The sequence below is a fragment of the Sebastes fasciatus genome, chromosome 1 (assembly GCF_043250625.1).
Source record: "Sebastes fasciatus isolate fSebFas1 chromosome 1, fSebFas1.pri, whole genome shotgun sequence".
NCBI lineage: Eukaryota > Metazoa > Chordata > Actinopteri > Perciformes > Sebastidae > Sebastes > Sebastes fasciatus.
This window is the reverse complement of record NC_133795.1, coordinates 12,918,360-12,945,671: the sequence shown is the minus strand read 5'-3', so window position 1 is coordinate 12,945,671 and position 27,312 is coordinate 12,918,360. Positions and strand designations below refer to the sequence as shown.

General features: G+C 40.7%; 2 protein-coding genes across 6 annotated transcripts in view; one reads left to right on the top strand and one right to left on the bottom strand.

Annotated features, from left to right (window-relative positions):
* Positions 1–9,648, bottom strand: part of LOC141764541 (calmodulin-binding transcription activator 1-like) — a 68,697-nt gene extending 59,049 nt beyond the window's left edge. For 4 of the 5 annotated variants that reach the window (XM_074629857.1, XM_074629843.1, XM_074629865.1 and 1 more), the window contains exons 1-3: positions 9,495–9,648; positions 7,352–7,447; positions 42–145 (exon numbers count right to left, since the gene is read on the bottom strand). In XM_074629857.1, the coding sequence (XP_074485958.1) occupies positions 42–145; positions 7,352–7,447; positions 9,495–9,519 (225 nt within the window). In that variant the 5' untranslated portion in view covers positions 9,520–9,648. The remainder of the gene's footprint in view (positions 1–41; positions 146–7,351; positions 7,448–9,494) is intronic. The other variant, XM_074629872.1, reaches the window with a different exon arrangement.
* Positions 9,649–15,544: 5,896 nt separating this feature from the next.
* On the top strand, positions 15,545–26,768 carry dnajc11b (DnaJ (Hsp40) homolog, subfamily C, member 11b). Its single transcript, XM_074629733.1, has 16 exons — positions 15,545–15,860; positions 17,928–18,057; positions 18,215–18,288; positions 18,416–18,517; positions 18,748–18,876; positions 18,972–19,094; positions 19,223–19,296; positions 19,390–19,579; positions 19,729–19,814; positions 21,270–21,386; positions 21,488–21,643; positions 21,927–21,996; positions 22,225–22,282; positions 23,964–24,106; positions 24,208–24,337; positions 24,450–26,768. The coding sequence occupies exons 1-16, from the start codon at positions 15,789–15,791 to the stop codon at positions 24,473–24,475; spliced, it is 1,680 nt and encodes a 559-aa protein (XP_074485834.1). The 5' UTR covers positions 15,545–15,788; the 3' UTR covers positions 24,476–26,768.
* Positions 26,769–27,312: the final 544 nt, after the last annotated feature.

Here is a 27,312-nt window from a genome sequence, read left to right as displayed (position 1 = left end):
ATTTCACTGCCACGGATATTTCCCTCTTGAGTGTGTCTCACCTCGTTGGTGTTCCAGCGATGGCGCTCCTTGGGCAGAGAGGAACATTTGGGTAGACACTCTAGCAGCTTCTTAGGAAGGTAGATCTTCAACTGGCCCGGCTCATCTGGAGCGGAAGGGGAGGCGAGGGCGGAGAGGGGGTGAAGATAAAGGAAGATAAATGAGGGATGAGTAGGAAGAGGAGAGAGATTTCTCATCAGACACAGACACATTGTGTGAGGAGAATACCAAAAAGCAGCATCTCGGGGATCTGGATGAATAAAATCATCTTTATACACACTTTTATTGTGTAGCATTTTTAATGGCTGATGTGACCTTAAGTAAGAGAATTTGCACATTGATTTGTTCAGGCCGATGAAGGACACGAGCTAATTCATTTTGGTCCATCCAGAACTTGATTTGTGATAACTTTCTGGTATTTTCTGATTCATCAGAAATACAGCTGAGTATTTGCAGTGAAGAGATGTCAGGCTTATACTTTGTTTGGCCCAGTTATTCATTTATTCCTATTGAATGAAATGGGATAAAGCCAATAAAATTGCACCAAAACTATGTTTAATATTTCCACGTCATCTTTATGTAAGTGTGTCTTATTATATCTTCTTCAATTATGTGTGATTCACGAGAAAGGTTGATGACCTTACTCGTCCTTTGGCTATCAATGCACATGGTAAAAACAATAGTTAACAGCGCAGAGGGAGTGGCAGCGCACTTACAGCGTTTTTGGATAGCAGGTGGAGGTATACAGAGCACCTGGGGCCCACCCGGAAACAGATTTGGATTAAGAAGAATCCATTATCATACATTATCAGTGCATTTGGGGTTTGTAACAATCATGGCCAATCACATGGGCATCTCTTATCCCCTTTAAAAGCAACACTCTCCCCACAGTGTTGTACAGACGGTTTGGTAATGGAGTAGAGACTCAGACTAGCTCCTCCTGAGAGGAAACTAATATTCTTGTACGGGAGCTGGAGAGTCACAAGTGCAAATATATAGCAGCCCAAATGTTGCTACAGGCCGGTGATGTTTAGTTTGAAGTTTAAATAAATCATGTTTCTGGACAATACTGAGATTCCTGGGAGCTATTTAGAATCATAATGATCCAAACGCTAATCACAGGTGAGGTAACGTAAGTCGGTAAAAATCAGTCAGTAACCTTTACATCCTCTGCATTATTGCCTCAAATGAAGTCTGGTGATATTCAATTTTTTTTTTTTAATCAACAAATCCCATAAAAAGACCAAAATCAACAATGATTGATCCAAAGAAGTATTCCCTGTGTAGCCAAAGCCTAATGCAGCTTACTCCTCTCTCTGCCATAAACCTCTATTGTTGTCCAAAAACTGTTAGTTTTTCACATCAGTGAGCCACACCGTTGCACTGGGTGCCTTTTTCCTCCATTACAATGAACATGGGTACAGCAGTTTATTTTGAGTAAATCCTACAAACCACCATCCTGCTGCTGTAAATACTCACTAGAGCAGATGTTCGCAATCTTTTTTCAACCAAAGATCCCTTAAAAGATAGAGAATAAACTGGGGACCCCCTAATGTATGTCCCCTGGAATCATTTTTAACTATAGTCTTAGTTATGTGAACAACACCAGAGAAATGTATTAAAAAGACAATAGACATATTCAATGTATTTGGAGATTCTAAGAGTTATAGTTTTGTTTGATTAGAAAAATGAAAATACTATTCATAGAACTACTTTAAAAAAAATAGACATTACGATAATTTGAAAACTTTTCACGGACCCCCTGGCAGAGTATCACAGACTCCTGGGGGTCCCCGGACTTTGAGAATCACATCACTAGAGCAACAAATCCACGGCGGAAAATAGTCCCCAATAAATGCACTACTTACTATTGTTTTTAAAGAACCAGTGTATAACAATTAGGGGATCTATTGGAAGAAATGGATTACAATATCAATAAGTATGTTTTCTTTACTGTATAATCACCTGAAAATAACAATCGTTGTGTTTTCATTACCTTAGAATGAGCCGTTTATATCTACATAGGGAGCGGGCACCCTCTCCACGGAGTCCGCCATGTTTCTACAGTAGCCCAAAATGGACAAACCAAACTCTGTTAACGTTTCCTGCTTGGGCGGGAGTCGATAACGTTACTCGCTCCCGTCGCCGCCGCTCTCTCTCCCGTGCTTCACCACTCACTTCCCACGTACACACACACTCTACGCACTCTGCTCTTATAACAAACGGCTCTAGAGAGGGGCAATCATGTTTTCGTCTTGGCCACCATAGCTCTCCAACATGCTTAGCACACAGGAGAGGCTTCAGTTGGTTGCAGTCTCCGTGCCTAATCGCTAGATATCGCCAGATCCTACACACAGGACCTTTGACCTTAACAATCAATTTGTGAACCGTATTTAAAGATTAAAGCCACAGACAGGACAAAGAAGTATTTCAGTACTGAGAGATGACTAACACATTGTTGGTTTTTCATGGGATTTGTTGACATTGACAATGACAAAAAATATACTGCACCTTATCCTTTAATTGACAAAAATATGTTGTTTTTTTCAGTGTAATGCAGCAAAACAGGCAACAAAACATGAATAATAGCGTTTTTTGTAATTTTGGAGAGACCTATGAGAGTCCCACTAGGGCTGGGTGATGTGGAGAAAATTAAATATCACAATATTTTTTACCAAATACCTCGATATCAATATTGCAACGATATTGTACGGTTGATCATTGGTGTTTTTACAAAATATTTACATAATGAGGTTTTTATAAATAATCATCATTAATGTGGATAGAATGGGTAAAGGCAAATAATAGAACAGCTAGATCAGTCTGGTAAGTTCAGAAAATTACATCACTTAATTGTAATGCAGCCTGTAAAACCAGGAAAAGACAACAATTATGCCATATTACGATATCCAAAATCCAAGACGATATCTAGTCTCATTGCAATATCGATATAATATCAATATATTAGGCCCAGCCCTGTGAACCACTACCAAAACGACATGGTGCTGCTGTATTACCAGTGAAAGTGCCCCTACTGCGCCTCTCCTCCCACTGCGGAGCTCGGAGAATCACCAAAATACTGAATAGATGCAGGTGAGAAAAAAAAAAAATCCCACCGCGCCTCAGGAAAGTACTACTTCACCGGCGCATAGCGTCCACACAAAGATAGAGCCCCTGGTGTGTGTGTGTGTGTGTGTGTGTGTGTGTGTGTGTGCCTGTTTGTGAGTGTGTGCCCAACGGGTGTGCCGCTCAGAAGTCAAAGAGAGCAAGCACTCAAAGGTTATTGATAAGCATTTGAGTAGAGGGCGTCCATTCATGACTCCCCTGGGAAGATAGGAATTATACTCTACCTGAGGGCAGACGACAGAGCGAGAGAAAAAGAGAGATAGGTGGGGTGGGAGGGTCAGAGCGGGAGACAGAGAGAGGCAGGGAGACAATGAGCCAGAGAGAGACAGTTAATGAAGAAAAAAGCAACTTAGAGGGAGAGAGAGAGAGAGAGAGAGAGAGAAGATTTAGAAAGTAAGAATGTTGCAAGGACAAGCGATGGAACGAGGTAACACAAAGAGAGAAAAGTACTGTAGCAGGACAGGAGTGGGGTCCATGTGTGTGTGCTCACGTCTGAGCATGTGTGTGTGTTTGTGTCAGTAGGAAGTGTGTTCAGGCACGTATGCTCCCCCCTAATCAATTATGCATTTATTAATAGAAGGCCTGAGAAGACAAAATTTCAAACAGCTGAACGGTGCAGCAGCTTAGTTAAACAGCTGAATGGTGCAGCTTAGTTAAAGCCTAATTTCTTTTTTAGCAGCACTCCAGTCTCTCTGCTATGAATGCCAATCAGCGTTTAGACCCCACCCCTCCTGGCTATAACCCCCTCCCCTCCCCCTGCTGTTCTGAAGAATTCTCATCAGAGCCTCGCCTTTGAAATGTACCAGAACCACCACATCAAACAAGCCCGTCGCACATGCGTACGGGGCGCACGCACAAACACCCGCGCACACACGCAAACACATACACACACAGCGCCTGCCGATCAAAGCGCAGACATCACAGTATTTGTCCCCGAGTGGCGTTTTTTACCAGTGACCTTGGTACCGAAAATCCCTTTCAAAGCACACCTTCACGGACACGGCCGTCATCTTAACCTATCCTCACATTCACTCTCCCCGCTGACGAGGAATGGAAGACCAACTTTGCAGATTTGTTGAATGCTGATGAGCTTTTACACCCCAAAGGGTTGTATCTTGTATTTCTAACAATCCTGAACCAGCGAATGCGTCCCTGTTTTAAAAAATTCAGCCTGGGTACTGTCGCAATCGTCTTTTCCATCTGTTCCGAATGGCTCTCGGTGGAGCTATACTGTGGTGTGACATGGGGCAAAAAACTTCTCTTCTGTTTCTGGCTATCCAGGAGCACGAACCAGCCTGGGACCATGGGAAAACACATCTAAATATGTAAATCCAGTGCTGTTCACATTTATATTTGAAATAATAAAGCAGTTTCAATACCTGCATTGCTTCATGTGAGTCCCTCAGCAGTACGCCACACATTTCTGGCTGTACATAGATCACTCACTCACTCGCTAATCTAGTAAAAAGAGTCCAAGTGACAGAGCCTGAATGCTAATGTGGAGCTGCTGGCTCGTTAAGTCATATAGAGGTATACGAGCTAAAAAGTGAAAATGATCGACCAAAGTGAAACATCGTTTTGGTCGCCTATCAGATGCCATAATTTAGACTGGAATCACACAGAAGAGCGGCCTCCGACTGATGAATATTTTACCTCATAAAACTGTCATCTCCATATTTAACACAGAAACAAGCCAATGCCCTTGTGAGATGCCTGTCAGTTAATTATAAAACTCTCCCCAGTAAAGAGAGAGAAAAACGCTCCAAATGCAACTCTTAACTCTCCCCCTACTGATATTAGGAGGCGTCAGGGGAAATTTTCACATTTTCCCCCCTTTTCGGGATGAAATTAATGTGACAGAAAGAAAGGCTCATTGCACAGCAGCTAGATAGAGGGATGGGAGGGAGGGCCGGGGCAGGGAGAAGAAAAGGGGGGAGCATAGCATGGGATGAGCGAGAGTGCAGGAAGAGGGAGGGAGAGACGAGAGAAAGAGGGAGAGCAGGGGGCGGAGGGGTGGAGGGGGGGGAGGGATAGAGAGATGGGCGTGCATGCTAATTTTATCATTCTGCTGATAAACTTTTCCTCCAGTAATCCTCCAGCTGGGACGTGAGAACAGATAGGAGACAGGGATAGGCTCGGGAAGTCTCAGCTCATATTAAACAGCCATCCCAAACAGAACTCTCTGTTCTATTCTATTGTTTTTCTCTTAATTCTTTATTTGCTATTTCATGACAGTCTTGTTTACTCTCATCCCTCAAAATAAGAGGATTTGATGCAGGTATGAGTACGGCTGTGTATTGGCAAGAATCTGGCAATACGATACTAGGGGTGTAAGAAAATATCGATACACATGAGTATCGCGATATTATGTTTTGTGATACTGTATCGATTCTCCAAAACGCTGTATCGATTTTTAATTAAAACTGTTTAATTAAAACTGCCACTGTTCTGTCTTTCGGAGGTTGTAGCGGACTCAGTTTTAAAGCTAGAGTGAAGGTTACTGGCATCATATGAAACTAGAAAACCTAAGGAATCCATTGGTACCAACCATGTCATACTTGCATCTCGGGAAGGAGGCTAAATAATGTTCCAAACTTACGCTAAATTTTGGCGAGGAAAAATTGGCATTGCCATTTTCAAAGGGGTTCCTTGACCTCTGACCTCAATATATGTGAATGAAAATGGGTTCTATGGATACCCACGAGTCTCCCCTTTACAGACATGCCCACTTTATGATGGTCACATACAGTTTTGGGCAAAAACCATGCTGTTTTTTTAATGCAGTATAAATGAGTTATTTTTGCCTATTCTAAAATGGTGTATTTGAATATCTCTGTATACTGGGGTCCCTGAACAGTCTTAAAATTGCATAAATTGGGTATGACTTCATATAGTGACTTTTTATAGTGACAGTTTTCCTAAAATTAGATTTGAAAAAAATTGCAATATATTGAATCGTTACTCCTGTATTGGGATACGTATAGTATCGCCAGATTCCTGCCAATACACAGCCCTATACAATACGTATCACGATACAGGGGTAATGATATAATATATTGCGATATATTGCGATACTGTAAGCAAGGCGATATATTGAGATTTTTTAAAATGTAATTTTAGGAAAAATTGTCATAGTATAAAGAACACACCAGAAACACAACATTTTAGAATAAGAAAAAATAACACATTTGTATCCTACTGAATGCCAAAAAACTGCAAGGTGTTTTCTTCTCAAAACTGCATGGGATTATCATCGAGTGGGTGTGCTTTTCCTCGCCAAAATTTAGTGTAACTCAATACAATATCACAACACATAATAATGCGATACTCATGTGTATTGATATTTTCTTACGCCCCTACGTTTGATGCCAACTGCTCCTTTTGAAAAGAGAAAGGGGTTTATAGAGGGGGTATCTTCCTCTGCTATACCCATAATAACCCCCACCACCACTTCGCTAAGCAGCATGTCTGTCTGCTCCTCCTCACATCTGTTTATTTTCCTCCAATTTGTCCCCCTAACACACACACACACACACACACACACACACACACACACACAGCAGAAGCAGAGACATGCATCTGCGTCATGTCCTCAGAAATCAATAACCAATCAAAGCAATCATTGCCTTTATAGTCCCTCTAACACACCGCAGCAATCACACACACACATGCCCGGGACACAGTCGTACACGACCATGCGGCGACCCCAGATTACACACTCCATCTCACTTGTAGTTTAACCAGGCCCATTGAGGATTATAGATACATAATGCATGTGTACAGATTAGGTGTGACAATAAACTCCTGATAGCCAAAGTAAGCCGTGCCTTCTCTATGTGCAATAATGTGTGTGTGTGTGTGCGTGTATGTGTGTGTGTGTGTGTGTGTGCCCGCTAATACTGTACTGGCATGCATGAATAAACATGATGTGTAACAGAGCTGAATTGGAATGACATCTCAGCACAGAGACACAGTGTGTGTTTGTTTTGTGTACGTGTGAGTGTGTGTGTGTGTGTAAGTGTGATCCGTTACAGAGCAGATGAGAAGGAGACCTCAGTCAGTTCCCGCATCACATCATTCTGCCAGAAGGCTTTTATACTTGCTCCCAGAGTCACCCTGTGCCACAGACAAATGTTGGCGCACGCACGCCCAAACAGTGTGAAGAGAGTGTTTGTGTGTCTCTTACTGTTGGCGTCAGTGTCGTCACTCTTGGGAGGGGTGTGTCCGGTGTAACCAACGGCAATCCTGACCATTCGCTCTGGATTTCTTATCTTCTTCAGTCCTACAAAAGAGGGGAGAAAGAGACAACATATTTAGGAGACGCTCCAGGTTTTGGTTTCCCTGGCACCTCACGTCATTCTCCCTCCTCTAAAGCCCAGAAAACAAAACTCCAAGTGATCTGCATGTGGGCTGATCCATTTTTTGATCCACTAACTTGCCTCCATTGTGTCCCCTGATCGATTGGCCACAGTAGATACACTGCCTCCATGTGTGTGACTAACTTGTACCCAGCTTTAGTTTCTCTTCTCTCTCATCATTTCTCTGTTTCCCTGACCACTGTTGCTATGATACAAAGTAGACCAACCAGCGCAGAGGGAGATGGTCTTCCAGGCTATATGGTGGATGTTGTTCTCATGCCCACTGGTGTACTCTCTGCTGCTGATCAGCGCCACGCACATCTGCCAGTGGATGGAGAGAGATCCTGCCTTCGTCGCCCCTGCGATTCATTTGGCTTCCATTCAGCACGGGGCTGAGGCTCGTAAATTATTACATCGTCTCTACACGTAACACAGAGGGGGCAGCTGACAAAAAACCCATCATACTGTGGATGTGTGGTTGTGTGTGTAGGTACAGTGCAGTATGGGCAGGGGGATGGTTTTATATTTATGTGGTTCAGTGCCTGCTGATCTGCCCATGGGCCATCTGTCTCATCTACAGTCTTTTCACGCAACGGGACTCTCAACCCACGGCCTTCCCTTTGCCTCTGGCTGCACTCTGCGTGCTCGCCTGCACGCTCTTATGTATGCGTGTCTAACTTTATCTGCTGCACACCTGGACATGTGCGCTTTCTCAAGTGTATGATACTACTTGTGTAGCTCAAGTTATCCCCCAAAAAACTGCCCGTTTAAAGAAATCTTTCTCAGCATCGCTCCCTAGTGGAGACAGGGTTAAAGCCTCCTCCTGTTATTTTCAGTATCACTTTGCTGAGGAAGACATCAGAATAGTCTGGTAATAAAATGCGATGTCGTCAGTGCGGTGTGTCAGTTTAGCTCTTTAAGTTGCGGAGGAACTGCGTTGTCGTCCATAACAACACATTTATTGGCTTGACTGGGAATGTGTGATGTCAGTATGGGCAAGGAAAGCAATACTTAAGAGCGGATTGAAACCAGGAGGGGGGGGGGGTGTTTATAAACAAATGTCAAACACTTACTGAGTAAGAAATAAAGATTTCATTAACCTATGAGTTGAGATGGGAGATATTATCGCCATGGTGATTGTGGTCATCTCTTAAATAATTCATGAAAGAATGAATAACGGCCGGAATGAATGAAATGGTGGCTGTGTGTGTGTGTGACAATGATGACCCCCGAGAGTTTAGCCGAGGGAGTAAATTAAAAAAATTTAATTCATACATGACCTAAAACTGACACACATATACACACCACCTCCCCCCCCAACCACCCCCCCTCTCCCTAAATGCAGCCAGATTCTCACCTTCAATGCCTTAGCAACACATCAAATGGACACAAACATAAACACACACTAACATTTAGGTTATGACTAAATAAAATGCACAGATGGTCTGGGGAGGTGCATGTCAGTGAAAGGAAAATGTATTTTAAGGCTTAAAGAGAGACACATAAACACACACACACACACACACACACACCCAGAGGCACAGAAAGCATCTGAATTCCTTCAGCATGAACCACCACTCTCATCCCCATCCCCTTTTATGCTAAACGCTTTCAAAAGCACTCATAAACCAGCTGCTCAGGCGGGGGGGAAACGCTGGCAAAGCATCGGACGGTGGAAAAACTAACCCCTCACACTCAGAGCCTCCTTACCGACGGGACAACTCTCCTTCATCGTTATTTATTTTGCCTGTCCTGTCGGTTAACCGTGCTCTCTCTCCTCCAACACACACAGTCGCTGGTTCAGCACCAGCACCAGCGTCCGTGTGTTTTCCAGGACGGGGCTAGAAGAAGAAGAAAAGGGAAAGCCCTCTCTCCTCTCTTTTCTATGCCTCCATCCCTTCATCTGCCTCGTCTTGAACCAGGACTCTGCCATCTCCAAATAATATAAAAACCCCTTATTTCTCTTCTTACCTTCCGGCTTGTTTTCGGCAGCCATTTCCCCTCCGCCGCGCGCCTCATCCCTCCTCCTCCTCCTCCTCTTCCTCCTCCTCCTCCTCCTCGACTCGACCTAGTGGTGGTGGAGGTGGTGGTGGTGGTGGAGAGGGGGGGGGGGGTGGGAGGGGATGTAGAGAGGAGGAGAGGATGGAGAGGTGGGGGGGGGGGGGGGAGGACCACGCGCGTGCACAGAGAGGACAGCTCAAGGAGGGGGGCGGGGCTGAGGATGAAGAGGGGGGGGGGGGGCGAGCCTGCCTCGTTCAGAGATGCTATTGGTCCACGAGGTGAGGAGTGACACCGGGGATCCGTGATGGTGACTCGCGGAACTCTCCATCCTTCCGTTTGTTCCCGTTTGGCACCGCCCACCTTTTGGCGTTTACGCGCACTCTCTCTCTCTCTCTCTTTCTCTCTCTCTCTCTCTCTCTCTCTCTCTCTCTCTCTCTCACGTCACTGAACGACGTCTGTATTCGAGGACACCTTGACAGCCTCCCACAGCATCATCATCATGCTCATCATCGTCTTCTCTCTCACACACACACACACACCTTTTTTCCAACATTACGCACACATCCAAAACGCGCCGCGCTCCATCCATTTCTGCACATGCAAAATCCAGCCGGAGTGTTGACAAAAAAAGGCGATGTTAAGGTCGTAGTCTCGCCATAAATTATGAACCCCCTCCTGAATCTAAATGACAAAGGCTGCGTTCCAAATCGCAAATCGCATATTCTTGTTTTTTTACAGTGTAGGACATCCTGGTATTTTTGGCATACTGCATTTGACATATTATGTATTGGGACATACTAAATCTTTTTCTGGCATGCTAAATAGTAGGGTAGTATGGGTATTGGAACGCACAGTACGTACTAAAGGCACAATGTTATGGGTACTGCATGCAACACTACGCAGCTGCAGTATGTACTAAAAGTAAAAAGAAAAAGTATGCGATTTGGAACGTAGCAAAAGACTTTGATGCGGGATCTAGGGTGCGTTCCAAATCGCATACTTTTTCTTTTTGCTTTTAGTAAGTACTGCAGCTGTGTAGTGTTGCATGCAGTATGCATAAAATTGTGCCTTTAGTACGTACACTGTAAAAAAAAAAGTTTTTTTCAAGAAATTTTACATTTTTTGTCTGTATTTCAAAATGACAGCATTTTTTTTTTTAAATTACATGTTTCATTTGTGATTTATATGTAAATGGTCTTAGATTTACAGTATTTTTTTTGTAATCACAATCGTAATTATCTGTATTTAAGCTTTTCTTGATCATTTTTAAAGATAATTATTCTGTTTTTTAGATGTTTATGACTCTATACAATTAATTTATGTTAGAAGAAAAGGATTTCTAAAAATATTTCTTGTAAAAATACAGATTTTTTTTGCAAAACTTCTGAGAGTTAATGTAAATTTGGGCTTTTGCAACGTAAAATGACATGTTTCATTTGTGATTTATATGGTCTTAGATTTACGGTGTATGACTATCTAACAATAAATATATGTTAAAAGTAAAATATTTCTTGTAATATTACAGTACTAAAGGCTAATTGAAACCCCTCTTGAATCTAAATGACAAAGGCTGCGTTCCAAATCGCATACTTTTTCTTTTTACTTTTAGTACGTACTGCAGCTGCCAATACAAAGTACATACTACTGTTGCATGCAGTATGCACACAATTGGGACAACCTACTTTGTCATAACATTGCACCTTGAACTTTCACCCTCTTGCTCATATATATCTGCTGTGCAGAGGATTGTGGGTCAGAATAGCCAGAAAAAATACTGCATTTGACATACTATGATATACCAAATCTTTTCTGGCATACGAAATAGTGTGGTAGTATGAGTAGTGGAGCACACAGCCGGTCGCATTGCTCTGAGCAGTGAATATATGAGCAAGGTTTGTGCAATGTTATGATGAAGTATAAAGTTGTATGTCCCAATTGTATGCATACTGCATGCAACAGTACCTACTTTATAAGGGCAGCTGCAGTACGTACTAAAGTAAAACGAAAAAGTATGCGATTTGGAACGCAGCAAAAGACTTTGATGCGGGATCTAGGGTGCGTTCCAAATCGCATACTTTTTCTTTTTACTTTTAGTACGTACTGCAGCTGTGTAGTGTTGCATGCAGTATGCATAACATTGTGCCTTTAGTACGTACTGTGTGTTCCAATACTCATACTACCCTACTATTTAGTATGCCAGAAAAAGATTTAGTATGCCCAAATACGTAATATGTCAAATGCAGTATGCCAAAAAATACCAGGATGTCCTACTACACCCGGTCACATTTTGCATTGTATGCAAGCCAGCATGCTTTTCTGGCTATGCTGACCCACAATCCTCTGTGCTGGGGATACATGGAGAGAAGGTCAAAGTTCAAGGTGCAATGTTATGAGGAAGTAGTACACTGTAAAAAAAAAAGTGTAAAATAACGGAAATTTTCCGGCAGCAGGGGCGCCAGAAAATGTCTGTTAAAAAACGGAAAAATACTGTCCGTTAATTAACATAAATAAACTGTAAAAAAAAACAAAAAACAGTAATTATCTTTATATAATTAGCCTTTTTTTTACTGTAATTTTACAATAAATATTTTACTTTTAAAATATATGTATTGTTAGAATAGTCATACACCGTAAATCTAAGACCATTTACATATAAATCACAAATGAAACATGTAATTTTACATTTCAAAAGCCCAAATTTACATTAACTCTCAGAAGTTTTGCAAAGAAAATCTGTATTTTTACAAGAAATATTTTTAGGATTCCATGTTCTTCTAACATAAATGAATTGTTAAAATAGAGTCGTAAACCTCTAAAAAACAGAATAATTATCTTTAAAAATGATCAAGAAAAGCTTAAATACAGATAATTACGATTGTGATTACAAAAAAAATACTGTAAATCTAAGACCATTTACATATAAATCACAAATGAAACATGTAATTTAAAAAAAAAATTCTGTCATTTTGAAATACAGTAAAAAAAAAAATTTAAATTTATTGAAAAAAGCTGTAAAAATGTTTTCTTTTACAGTGTAGTGTGTTTCTAGTTGCGGTCATTGGCTTCGTGGTGTTGAAGCTGGTGGTGCTGAAAGGACAGCTCCACACGCGCCTATACACACACACACAGGCTGTGCGCACTCACTCACTATACCTGCTCTCTTTGAGTCGTGTTATTGAGTTGAAGTGATGGTATAGGTCAGGTGAAAACTTATATAGGATGAAATGAAAAACCTCCTCTTGTTGCGTATTTTTGTCTCTATATAGCAGGAAAGTTTTTTTCTTTAACGAGCCTGTCACAATATTCTCACTGATGGTGATGTTTATAATTCCACCGTTTCATCCTCGGCTATTCCTCCTCTAAATAGTAGTAGGGGGTTCAACCGGGACCATTATGCGTTTGTTTCAAACCCACACTGTCACTCTGTTGCCTCGGGGTAGAATATCGCCTTTGCACCAAAGCCTTGTGTTTGACAGAGACAATCCTCTCCGTAGACACGCTTCACGGAAAACTAAGCTTTTGAATGGTTCGTCTTCAGTGTACGTATATGCTCTGCGCATATAGCCTCGGAGTGCAGAGGCAGGCACACAAGGCTCTTGGCATCGACAGAGTTCAAGCATGATGAATGACAATGAGGAACATCCTAGCAAAAAAAAAACAAAGATCGATTTAATTTAAACCCACAAAACGGTGTGTCTTTTGTCTGATGCAAGGAATGATGCACAAACGTGCAAGACAATTGTCATATAAACAAAGCTGTAGCATACAATGCTGGCAGAGACACGATTAGAAACTACTGTATAACATATATGAACACAAATATAGAACTAAACTCTTTGTGTTGTGGTGTGGTGGTGGAAAGTAAGTACATTTACTTGAGTACTTATAATTTTAAGGCAACTGTACCTTGCCAATTAAGAATGGTCTAATAAACTGGTGTACAGCAAATATTATGTGCTGTAAGCTTGATGAATGACAATGAGGAACATCCTAGCAAAAAAAAACAAAGATCTATTTAATTTAAATCCACAAAACGGTGTGTCTTTGTCTGATGGGAGGAATGATGATGCATGCCAAACAAACAAACATGCAAGACAATTGTCATTTCATGTAAACAAAGCTGTAGCCTTCAATGCTGGCAGAGACAAGATTAGAAACTACAATATACAAACTACAATATATATGATCACAAATGTAGAACTAAACTCTTTGAGTAGTGGTGTGGTGGTGGAAAGTAAGCACATTTACTTGAATAATTCTAAGGCAACTGTACCTTAAAGGTCCCATACTGTAAAAAGTGACATTTTCATGGCTTTTATATTATAAAGCAGGTTTAAGTGCTTTTATAAATACTGTGAAAGTATCAAAACGCTCAATATACAGAGAAATACACAGCCCGAATTCAGAAACCTTTAAGAATGGTCTAATAAACTGGTCTACAGCAAATATTCTGTGCTGTAACTCATTCTAGCTCTGAAGTTGATTTTATTCATAACAAGACAATACTGTAAATTGCATCCAAAAAAAATGCTAACTATATGACTGCCAACATTAAAATGCTTATGTTGATGCATCAGTAATAATAATCCCATTTAATTTCATTCTCACTGTGCAATATCATTTTCCACTTGTGCAATTTTGTTAATAGTCTGTTTATTGTCAATACTGTATATACTGCTCCTATTTTTATACTTCCTTCTATTTAAATGGTTCATATTTTGTTACACTTTGTTTAGCTCTTTTTTTTTACAGTGTTAGCTGATGCATCTTGTTTTTTGCACTATCCCCTTTGCTGCTGTACACTGCAAATTTCCCCACTGTGGGACTAATAAAGAAATATCTTATCTTAACCAGAAAAACATTTCCTACAGAGAAACATGCCGGAAAAAAGGTAGAAAGTAGTACCTCAAGTAAAGTACATATATAACAACATGTTGAAGTTCTGCAAATGAGTAGTTTAAATACTTAAGTAGCCTACATTTTGGTAATTAAATAATAATAATTAAATATAATAATAATAATTTACTTGATGAAGTATTTTTTGCAAGGCAAGGCAAGGCAAGGCAAGGCAAGGCAAGACAAGGCAAGACAGCTTTATTTGTATAGCACATTTCAACAACAGGGCAATTCAAAGTGCTTTACATAAACATTCAAGAACATTGCGACAAAGTGCAAAAGAACATTAAGACATAATTTAAACAGTTATAAAAACATTAAAACATTAAAGATTAGAAAATAAAAACAAGCTAAAAATAAAAGCTAGGATAGAAGTTTAGTGTAGCTAAACAGCTGTGTTATAAATGAAGGTTGTTCAGCATATCAGCATTAGTGATGTGTCGTTCGCGAACGAGTCGGCTCTTTTAAGTGAACGATGAGAGCCGGCTCCCGTCTAAGAGTCGTTTTTTTTTTTTTTTTTTTATTAATTCAAAGCAGAATGACAGGACGATTTTCTCCATGCCACGGGCACTCCATGCACTGACTGTGACTGAATGTTGTGTTAATGACGTCCGTGCGACCAATCAGGTGATGACAGACAAGGATCATACCATCAAGCAGGGAGGGGCGGAGGTGTGCAGTGCTCTGACTGTCTACAGGTACAGAGCAGGAGGGAGAGGAGGAGAGAAAGAAAGAGAGGAGTGCAGTGCGCGAACAGCAGACAAGATGAGTGACAGTCGGAAACGAAGCAGCATGTAAAATTATGGTATTCTGGAAATATTATAATTATATTGAATAATTTAAGTGATATATGTGCACACATACTAATCATAGGTCAAAACAGCTAAAGCTAAATTTGGCTGAATTATAAAAAGGCAGAAGTGGTAAAAACGAAGAGCCGTTTGGGAGCCGAAAGAGCCGGCTCTTCTTGGTGAGCTGAGCCAAATGATCTGGATCACTAAAAAGAGCCGGAATTCCCATCACTAATCAGCATTGAGAATGTTCGTTACCTAGACGACAGCTAGCTCAACGGTGGCTGTCAGAGGACAAAGAAAGGGAATACACACACTGACAAATACAATACCTTCTACAACGAAAAGACACTCCACTTTCTTCTTGTATGGGGCTATGGTGGAGTTATTAAATCTTTTTTTGGCGCTGTGCTCAAAAAACTCAAAACACAACCAGCAGAGGACGACATAACTACTTCCGCCCTCCTCATGTGACTAGCCAATCAGCTTCAAGAACTACTTCCGCCCTTCTCATGTGACTAGCCAATCAGCGTGCAGAACACTGGAGCGGTGGGCGGGACTATAGCAAAAGGCAAACATGGCGTCCTTAGATGATGATTTTGAGTCTGATAACCAGGACTACTACTCTCTACTCAACGTCAGGAAAGAGGTACGGGGTTTATTCAGTTTGTGCAGTGACGCCGAATGGTGACGGGACCTTTTAGCCGGGTAGATTTTCATTGAGAAACCTGTAGTCTGCAGTCGGTGCATCATCCTCCATCCTCCTTCATGAGCACCATCATCCCTGTGGAGGTTGATGCTGCAGAAACAATGCATGAAAAGCATCATATTTCTGCATCTACTTTACTTGAATGCATGCAGTGTTTTGCACTTTGAAGTGGGTGTTTTGCAAAAAATAATATGTCTGAATCGGTGTGCACCTTCTTAAATCTCAGTTCTCTATAAACTAGAGAGAGGCCTGACTGTAGGACTTAATGCTTGGTGTTTCAATTGGATAAGGTTAGGTAACATTAAGGTAGTAATGTTGGCAGACACCATAAGCCTAACAGGATGCATGTTGTCACACTTAAATTCCTTGTTTTAATGTCAGTGTACTTGTAGCTGTTTCTTAAAAAATAGGATGCTTCAACCATTGTGATAATAAATAAGCAAAGATGCAACAAAAATTGCTGCCTCTCAAATGTGAAGATTTCCTACTTTAAGATAAGATAAGATAAGATATTTCTTTATTAGTTGCAGTGTACAGCAGCAAAGGGGATAGTGCAAAAAACAAGATGCATCAGCTAACATAGTACAAAAAAGAGCTAAACAAAGTGTAACAAAATATGAACCATTTAAATAGAAGGAAGTATAAAAATAGGAGCAGTATATACAGTATTGACAATAAACAGACTATTAACACAATTGCACAAGTGGAAAATGATATTGGACAGTGAGAATGAATGAATGAAATTCCACCTGAAAATATCAGGTTATTGTCAGTTTTTGGTGTGTAAGTGGTCTACTTGGGTTCCAGTGCTGGTTGTGGAGTCTGACAGCTGCAGGAAGGAAGGACCTTAGTTAACATTAAGGTAGTAATTGTGGCAGACACCTTTGCCTTACAGGAAGTACGTTGTTACACTTAAATTCCTTGTTTAATGTCAGTGTACTGGTAGCTGTTTGCAATTTCTTTAAAAAAAAAAATAGGATGCTTCAATAATTGTGATAATAAATAAGCAAAGATGCAACAAAATTGCTGCCTCTTAAAATGTGAAGATTTCCTACTTTAAGATAAGATAAGATATTCCTTTATTAGTTGCCCAGTTTGCTTTGCCTTATTGTTAATCCAGCTTTGTTGCAGTGATGGAAGAAGTAACTCAGATCTGCAAAAGTAGCAATAGGTTACCATGTAAAAAAAAATACTTCATCAAGTAAATTATTAATATTATATTTAATCATTATTATTTAATTACCAAAATGTAGGCTACTTAAGTATTAAAGCTAGCCTACTCATTTGCAGAACTTCAACATGTTGTTATATATGTACTTAACTTGAGATACTACTTTCTACCTTTTTTCCTGCATGTTTCTGTAGGAAATGTTTTTCTGGTTAAGATAAGATAAAATAAAATAAGATATTCCTTTATTAGTTCCACAGTGGGGAAATGTGCAGTGTACAGCAGCAAAGGGGATAGTGCAAAAACAAGATGCATCAGCTAACACAGTAAAAAAAAAAAGAAGAGCTAAACAAAGTGTATCAAAATATGAACCATTTAAATAGAAGGAAGTATAAAAATAGGAGCAGTACATACAGTATTGACAATAAACAGACTATTAACAAAATTGCACAAGTGGAAAATGATATTGCACAGTATGAGTTACACCTGAGTAGTAGTGATAGACAGTTGGTGTACAGTAAAGTGCAGTTCTTGTCAGTTTTTTGGTGTGTATGTGGTCTACTGGGAGCAGTGCTGGTTGTGAAGTCTGACAGCTGCAGGAAGGAAGGACCTGCAATAGCGCTCCTTCACACACTTTGGGTGGAGCAGCCTGTCGCTGAAGGAGTCTATATATAATGTGTCTTATATAATGATTGGTAAAAAAAAATATCAATTTGAAGACTTCAACTTTTCTGGCATTTTACAGAACAATCAACAAAGTATTTGGCAGATGAAATGAAAATAATTGTTAGTTGCAGCCCTACTCAGGAGTGAGACCTGTCCTCTCTCTCTTGCCACAGGCTACATTGGAGGAGCTAAAGGCGTCATATCGCAGGCTGTGCATGCTCTACCATCCTGACAAACATCGAGACCCAGAGCTGAAAAGCCAGGCTGAACAGCTTTTCACCCAGGTGCACCAGGCATATGAAGGTAAGCAGGCTCGCAGGTATACAGCAATTGGAATTTAAATCATTTAGTTCAACGTTTTATTGCCAAAAATGCCATTTAAAGCACAAAACAAAAAATCGAGACAAAAACTCAAAACACCTACATAAATTGATCCGTAATATGCCCTCTTTCCCCTCAGTGCTCAGTGATGCTCACTCCAGAGCCATCTATGACCTCTTTGGGAAGAAAGGGTTGGAGGTGGAAGGCTGGGAGGTACGTATTCTTTCTAACATAAACTTTTTCTTAGTCTTAGACTTGAGGGTGTTTTTCTGCTACATTATACATACTTTACATTAACATATCTTCATTGCCGATACCTTATGGTGGTGATGCTGTGTAGGTGGTGGAGAGGAAGAGAACTCCAGCAGAAATCCGAGAGGAGTACGAAAGGCTGCAGAGAGAAAGAGAAGAGCGGAGACTGCAGCAAAGAACTAACCCCAAGGTTTTCTCAGTCAAAACTGCACCACATTCATCCTTCAACTTCACTACTTTCACTGTGTTTCTTGTGTGGGACGCCACTTTTATGCAGATATTACTAAATACATTGTGTAACACGAATCGATTTTGACTGTGGATGGTTTTCACATTCATTACATTATGTCCCTCACCCTTTCTCTTCTCTCTTAATTAATTCTGTCAGTCTCTCCCCCTTCCTACTCCCTCATTATTCAGGGCACCATCAGCGTGGGTGTGGATGCAACGGACCTGTTTGACCGCTATGATGAGGACTTTGAAGAGATGCCAGGAGGAGGATTTCCTCATATTGAAATCAACAAGATGCATATTTCCCAGTCCATAGAGGTACAACAAAACGCACACTCACTTCGCATTACCTAAGCCAGGGTTGCTGTAGTATTCTCTGTTTTATCAGGCGCAACTTTCCTGTCTTTCTTCAGGCTCCTTTGACGAACTCTGACACGGCAGTGCTGTCTGGTTCGCTCTCTACGCACAATGGGAACGGAGGGGGAAACATTAACATGACCGTACGGAGGGTTACGTCAGCCAAGGGCTGGGGAGAGGTACACACACATACACACAAACTACAAAGTGCATGTGTTAAATGTTAGGATGGGATAATAAAGATTGTTGTAGTAAATTTGGCACAGACTTTGCCTGTCAGCAATTACATGTGCATTCATCTCTGCAGGTGGAGTTGGGTGCAGGAGACATACTCGGACCTCTCGTTGGGTTAAAGGTGTTTCGCAACATCACTTCACGGTGGTAAGGCCTGATTGTTTGATATAGGGGACTACTGTATTAACGTATGTACGCCGTTCTCTTTAATGTCCTCTCTTTTATGTCCCCTCTGTCCAGTTTCCTGACAGCCCAGTGCGGTTTGCAGTTTTCTCCTCGAGGTTTGCGGCCAAGCTGTTCTTTGATGACGGCGCGCCACCTGGACCAGAACACCATGGGTTACCTGCAGTGGCGCTGGGGGCCCAACAGCGCCATGACCACCAGCCTGGTCCGAGACACAAAGAGCAGCCACTTTACTCTAGCTCTGCAGGTACACACACACACATAAGCATATAGGTAGGCAGACATATACAGTACACAGCTACCTGCTGGCAATATGGTGAATACAGTTTGTAATTTAACTGAAATTTGACTAATGTTTCACTACTAATATGCATCCTGTATTACTACGTCCTCCAGCTGGGTGTGCCTCACTCCTACCTGATGATGAGCTACCAGTTCAAGTTCCAGGATGAGGACCAGACCAAAGTGAAAGGCTCTGTGAAGTACGTCTGTCTGCCCATCGTGTCTCAAAGGACTTATTTTCTGTAAATCAAATGATTTACCAGGCAGGCAATGTGCAAAAACATGACAATGCAAAAATAAAATTATAATATATTGATTGGTTGATAGAATTTCCTCGTCAAAGCAACTTAACACCAGCTGAAAATGCTGCTTTTCTGCCTGGTATTAAATTATTCTTTAAGTGACTAGAAGGATTTAAAGTGTTTTTTAATTTAATTTTCTTGTTATTACAAGAAATGATTGTGATATAACAAGCTTTGTTTTAACATTGTGAATACTTCATAATTACAAGAAAGTAGTTTGTCTTTTCAAATCCTAGTAATGTCAAGATCAAAAATATATTGTTTTGTGATCATTAGTGAACAAAACATGAGAAGTTAAGCTTTATGGCCTTACATATCAAACATCCTACAATATATAAACCATTTAATTATGTGACCTGCAAATGACTGATTTCATTAACTTGGGACTGCACTTCAAATTTTGTAGTTTGTAATTTCTATCAATATTATGTTATTTATAGAGCAAATTTTCAAAAAAGAAACACAAAGTGCTTTCCAGAGTTAGGAAAATAAAAGACAATGACAGGACACAAGTAGCATTAAAACAGCCGCAGGAGATAAAAAGCAGTTATACAATATAGTAAGAAAATATAAAAAGAATTAAACATTCATAAACATATAAAACATTCATAAATACAGACATGAATTTTAAATTAAATTTAACAATAGAAGACAGAAAATATACAACATTAGCTGTGTATGGAGGCCTGTGGACCAAATCCGGCTCTTTAACAACCTCAAACTGGCCCTTTGATCATTTATAAATCTGAAAAATGAATTTAAAAAATAATATTTTCTTCTAATAAGAGAGTTTATTCCCGTCATCAACTTTACCACTCACGCTATTGACGCTTTTACGGACTGTTAAAAGCAATATCATTGTGTATTTATTTAAATAATCTGCTAACATAACACAAAGTTTATGGGTGTTTACATGTTTGATTATTAGAAGATTAGGCTAATTAGCCCAATCATTAGTTATGTCTTGTTAACACAGAAATACTTATTTTGTTAAAAAGGTTGTTTAAGAAGATGGAAATTAAGAGAAACTGAATAAAAAAAGATGTTAAATGCAACATTGTGTTTATTAAAACAATAATCTAAGATTAAAAATGTGTATTGTTTTCACATTTAAATTGCTAGCTTTGCAGACCAGATAAGAAATATAAATGTCCGACCCCTTGCCACTTCACTGTTTTTCCAAATCTGGCCCTTTTAAAAAATTAATTGAACAGGCCTGAGCTTCACATTTTAGCATTTGAATCTCTGGTTGTACCGGCTCTGTCCTACTCTGCCCGTGTTATTGCCTTTAGTAGCTGCCTACAGTAACTCTCCTGGTCTCTCATGTTCATCTTCGTGTTCCTCCCTCTCCAGGACAGGCTGGTTCGGTACCGTGGTGGAATATGGAGCAGAGAGGAAGATCAGCCGACACAGTGTCCTGTCAGCCACTGTCAGCATCGGGGTCCCTCAGGGAGTCACACTCAAGATCAAGTACTGGCCAACCCCAAAATATGATCTCATCCTCTCGTGGGTCCTTATCTCCCTGCATCGTTCTCTAATGTGTGTGTGTGTTTGTGTGTGTTGCCGTGCAGGTTGTCGCGTGCCAGTCAGACATACCTGTTTCCAGTCCACCTAACGGATCAGCTGCTGCCCAGTGCTGTCTTCTACGCCACCGTGGGACCCGTGCTGCTCTACATGGCCATCCACAGACTGATCATCATCCCCTATACACATGCACAGAAAGAGCAGTCAGTACATCTCCCGTCCTCATAACCTCTGACACAAACTTTAACAGTGTACCAAATTCTGCGAACTGCACCTTAAGCTATTAACATAATTTAGTTTGATTATGAAACTTAATGTCCATCAGCTGAAGGGAACTACACAGTTGGGCAGAGATGCAACTTTTTTGATTATGGGTGTCGTTAATACTACCGGGGAGGGTTTCTTCCACACTGGCGCTGTCATCACAGAGAGCCTCAACAGTGAATCCCAGTGGGTGATTGTTGATGTCTGCTTTGTGCTTCTCAGAGATCTGGAGCTGCAGAGGAAGAGCTCGGCCACAGACATCGCCAAGAAGAAGCACGAGGCAGAGTCTGCTGTGAGTCTTCACATGCAAACACACAGTTATTCGTTGTGTGTGTGGCGGAGGGGGGGGGGGATCATTGATCATTGTTTCTAGGTTCAGTTCTCCTCATCTCGTCTGAAACTCTTCTATCCTATTCTATTTCGTCGTCCTCCTCCTCCTCCTCCTCCTCCTCCTCCTCCTCCTCCTCCTCCTCCTCCTCCTCCTCCTCCTCCTCCTCTTTCTCCCTCGGCTCCTCTGCAGGTTCTGCTGATGCAGGAGTCTGTGAGGAGAATCATAGAAGGGGAAGAATCCAAGATGGGTGAGGGAACACACACACACACATACAGACACACACAGATGATACACTAGGGTGAAAAACTGAGAACCTTTTTTTTTAAGTTTGCAGCCAAAAACTTGGTAAAACTCCAAATGTGTAATTCAAACACATTTCTCGTGGTTGCGTTAGCTGTGTGATATACTGTAGCTGTTTTTCTAAGTTCACCTACCGCTGTGAAGCGAGTTCGGATGATGCAGCCCATCTCCGCGCTGCAGTGTTTACATAGGTTAAGCTTGTAAGTCTGTGCACAGAACACCAGAGAGTACACAGGCGTAAATCAAGACTATAATTTTCAGTGTGCTAATGGATTTCCTGTTATATTTGTGTAGAGGGTGCATGTGATTATTTGAAGAGTCACTCTATGATGTGGTGTGTTCACAGCACCTTCTGGAAGCTCTGTCCAAGAAGTATGTGTTATTCACACAATAACACATAATTGTGTACTCCTCATGTCTGTCACATCCTGTGCATTATTCCAATCCGCTTGTACTGCTCTCTGTTTTAAACTGAGCGTCTGGTTTATATCTAATTTATATATACACACCCATACTGTGGCAAGCCGTTTTAACAAGTCTAACTTGTCAAAATGAATATTTCAGATCTCCACAATGACAGTCTTCCAATCCACAGCTGTCATGTTAGATATCCACAACATCTTTCTGACGTCACTTTTGCCAATGATGTTGCACAATTGCATTTTTCTCATCTCTACAATGATCATTCTGGATATCTGCAATAGACATCTTACTAGTAAAAGCTCCTATTTCAGATATCTACAATCTAATTGTTACTAGTCATCATTTTAATTTCAGATATCCAAAATGAAAAAACATTCCAGATATCCATAATGTAATTTTGAACATCCAAAATACATTGTGACTAGTACAAATATCATTACGGATATCTACAATTGGCGTTTAAACTAGTAAAAATGCAATTTCAGATATTTACAATTAGAATTATGACTAGAAACGGTGCAATTGCAGATATCCACAAATGTATTGTGGATATCTTTTCTGGACATCCAAAAAGATAATGAAGTGCCAAAATGACTCACTTCAGTTATGACTAGTAACAATTAGATTGTAGATATCTGAAATGGGAGTTCTTCCAATTAAGAAATCTATTGCAGATATCCAGAATATTCTCTCTGGATATCAAAAATGCAATTGTGAACATCTGAAATAGAAAGCCCAATACACATCAATGGCAAAAGCGACGTAATCTGTCCTACGAAGAATGACGTGGATATCTAAAATGACAATTGTGGTTAGAAAAATGTCACTGTGGATATCTGAAATGTTGGTGTTAGCTAGTGTAAGTAGGAAGAATTACAGATATCTGTAATACATATCCAGTCTTGCTCTTAAATGTCAAAACAGCCTCTTATAATTTTTGAGGATTTAAAGATAACTTACATTTAGTATTCACCAGTACAATCAAAGTTATAGATATCTTGAAATACAATTTCTACTAGTAAGAATGTTATTGTGGATCTTTAATTACCATTCGGAGTAGTGAGAATACAGTTTCGACTAGGGGAGAAATGCTAATATGGATATCTTAAATGTAATTACAGGTAGGGAGTGTGGTTCGATTAAATGTTAAAACAGCTTGCCATGCCCGCTAATGAAAACACTAAACACTGTATGTTACTGTCTAGGTCTGATCATCCTGAATGCCTGGTATGGAAAGTTTGTGTCAGACACCAGCCAGAAGCAGGAGAAAGCAAAGGTCATCGACGTCACTGTGCCTCTGCAGTGCCTGGTCAAGGACTCCAAACTCATCCTCACCGAGGCCTCTAAGGTGAGTGTGTGTGTGTGTGTGTGTTTACTTACATGTCAGTGTGCTCATTTGATTATCCACAAATCTGCATGCATGCATATGCATTGTTCATCTGTGTGCAGGCGGGGTTACCAGGCTTCTACGACCCCTGTGTAGGAGAGGAGAAGAGTCTCAAGTTACTGTACCAGTTCAGAGGTGTCATGCACCAAGTCATCTCTGCAGACATCGAGTCGCTACGGATACCCAAGCAATGTTAGTAGGACAGCCTCTTTAACTAAAACCCATTGTTGTTATAATATAGCTGCACACTACTACTGTAACAGCCTGCATCCATGTTGAAATTACACGTATTTTGTCTTTTCAGCTCACAGAATTGAGGCCGAGTCCTAGGAGCCCCGCGCTGTTGTAGCACCAGAGGGCAAAGATGCGGATAAAACAGACTTTGTGTAAAACAGGAGAACCCAAGAATGGAAGGGGACACGTCAACAATAAGTCTGTTTCTCTCCTCTGGTCCTCTTCTGTCATGGTTATTAGTGAATCTGTTTATCGAGTTCCTCCACTCCTCCCTCTCCCGCGGGCCGTCTCCGAGGTTCAGCAGAATACAGGAGTCAGCTCAGAGTTTCTACAAGGTGTCACCCTTTGTGTCTCTAGTCTGCTACGCCTGACAGGGCTGCTCAGATATCTGCCTGCTGCAGGAGATCAGACACTGGCCCTGAACATAGTTTTATATATGCACTACACAGAGGAGGCTGATGGTCACCGCGGACGTGGTGGAACCATTCCTGTCAACTATGAGCTAAAAGTGCACATAAAGATGTTTCTTGACATTTCATATGTCAAGTATATACAAATGAGCTGTAATTTTAACCCCATATCATCGTCGTCTTTTGTCCTGTATGTGTATCACCCTGGTAGGTTTGAATCTAATAACGTTACACTATGTTTAGAGTACTACTATGCAGAATCATGTCTCAGTGAGCCGGAGGCGGGGCCAGGACTGAGGATTGATCACCATGTTTATGTTGAAATGTGTGTCTAATTTATTATGCCTTTTAGTGACACGGCTGCTGCTCATGTGTAAACTGGTGCTCCAAACTGATATCTGTGAGGGTTGGGATGTGGAAGTCGGGAGGAGGGAAAGTGATGAAGATGCCCTTTGATGGTAGCGATCCAACCGAAGGAGAGACGGGCTTGAATTCTTCATACAGATTTTATAAATAATTCACGCCAGGCTGCAATTTATAGGCAGAAGTTCCTCTTCGATTTGATTTGCGTCAGTGTTTTATTGATTTTTTCGCTGTGCAGTTGCAGCCCAGCAGAATTTTCTTACAATGATTTTTAATAAGTGAATGTTATAGTTTGTATGTCAGCTGCTGTACATCCAAACCCTACGCTGCTGGTAACAGTAGCTACTGGGGGAAAATGGATTTGTGATAATTTTGCAAAAAAATGGAGATATGAATTAAGATTTTGTGGTTGTGATGCGACCAGTAGAGGGCGTTGGTCAACACTTTCCCTCATCAAGGTCGTGTTTGCTGCTGAAACGGACACTATGACAGACAATAACTTATGACTGGAGCTGAATTGAGCCACACTAAAAACATTTTACAGATTATGGCACATTTATTAGTTTGACTTTGTTCAGTTTGTTCACCAGTCCTGTGCCATATATTTTAATTTGATGTTCTCTGTCCCTCTTCTTTTTATTTAAATATTTAATTAAATCTGCTAATGCCATGTCACATTTTATACATGATAATGTATAAGTTGCTAAAACAGTGCTCGTCACTTGGCTGTCTTTTAATCCAAACAGTGATTCACCTTTAATGTAGACATTTTCTTATCAGAGTGGTGAGGTTGACATGGGGAAATCTAATATCCTATGATGCACTTTCTGTTCAGATACAGATAGGTGTTGCTGCACAGAAGTGCTCATTATACTTTCAATTCACATAAACCCTATTTGTGGATTGACTCTGTAACTACGAAGGGAAAAAGGCGAGAGTTATTAAGTTATTCCTCATTTTGTTGGGAGACCCCATCATGGGCTTCAGGGGAATCCCTGAAAACACTATAGAAACTACTACTGTAGGATACAAAAGGTATTTTATTGAATGCAAAAGGTAATATATTGCACAAAAGTGGAGGTTAGGTTTCATGGAAGTGGAGCCTCTAATTAAAGCTGTACACTTCTACTGAACTCCAGAGTTTACATCTAAGAAGTTATGACTAGTCCGGTTGACTTTATATGGTGCCCTCCATGATTCATTTAGTTTCTTTTTCCATTGTTGTGATTGACCTGCAAGGTTTGGGTAGGCTCAGAAATAAAACCTTTAAGCTTTGAGATGGATACGTTTTGGTATTTAGTTGGAAGGATGTCCATCTCTACAGTGAGATATAGTCTTGCGTCGGGGTCACTATTACAGCAGCCATTTTGCACTGATTCTGTTTGTAGTATTTGTCTTCTCGTCTGTTTTTAAGTGTGTTGTAAAGTATTTTGACAGGTCAGCTGGTCATCTCTGCTCTAGTGCCACCATGAGGTCAGCAGAGAGACTGCTCCCTGCTGTTACACTCCAGCCCCTCGTCCAAACTGACCCTCACTAGTGTGTAAATGTACCGTATGTATGGTTGAGGAGCCTGTGTTCTCTGTCCTGTAAAGACAACAATAAACATGAAGCGATCACATTGTTTGATTTCCAGAGCACTGCAGATGGACCAGCCAGTTTAAAAAAACAAAACATGCACTGTGTATTAAAGGAACAGTATGTAACATTTTGGGGGAAATGGAATATAATATTCATAACTATGTTTTCATTAGTGTATAATCACCTGAAACTAAGAATCGTTGCGTTTTTGTTAGCTTAGAATGAGTCCTTCATATCTACATAGGGAGCGTGTCCTCTTCACGTAGTCCGCCATGTTTCTACAGTAGCCCAGAACCAGTGTTAATTTCGTTAACGGAAACTATGACGAAATATGTTCTTCGACGACCTTTATTCCCATGACTACGATGAGACGGCACCGACGTCATTAAACACCGACGGTGACAATATCAAACATGCAATATCATTGACGAAAAAAGACGAAACTAAAATGTAGTTTAAAAACATAAAAACTTTTCCAAATTAACCAAAATCTCTTTATTTTGTCACCTTCCACCATCTCTTCCCCTCTCTCTGTCTCAAAACACACTCACACACACACACACTGCGGCGGCGGCGCTCAGT

Bases quoted from the DNA above. Each gene is read 5' to 3' on its own strand.
- dnajc11b (XM_074629733.1), top strand. From the start codon at position 15,789: ATGGCGTCCTTAGATGATGATTTTGAGTCTGATAACCAGGACTACTAC. The intron at 19,815-21,269 runs GTACGTCTGTCT...CTCCCTCTCCAG, and splicing joins AAAGTGAAAGGCTCTGTGAA to GACAGGCTGGTTCGGTACCG. The intron at 24,338-24,449 runs GTTAGTAGGACA...TTGTCTTTTCAG, and splicing joins GCTACGGATACCCAAGCAAT to CTCACAGAATTGAGGCCGAG.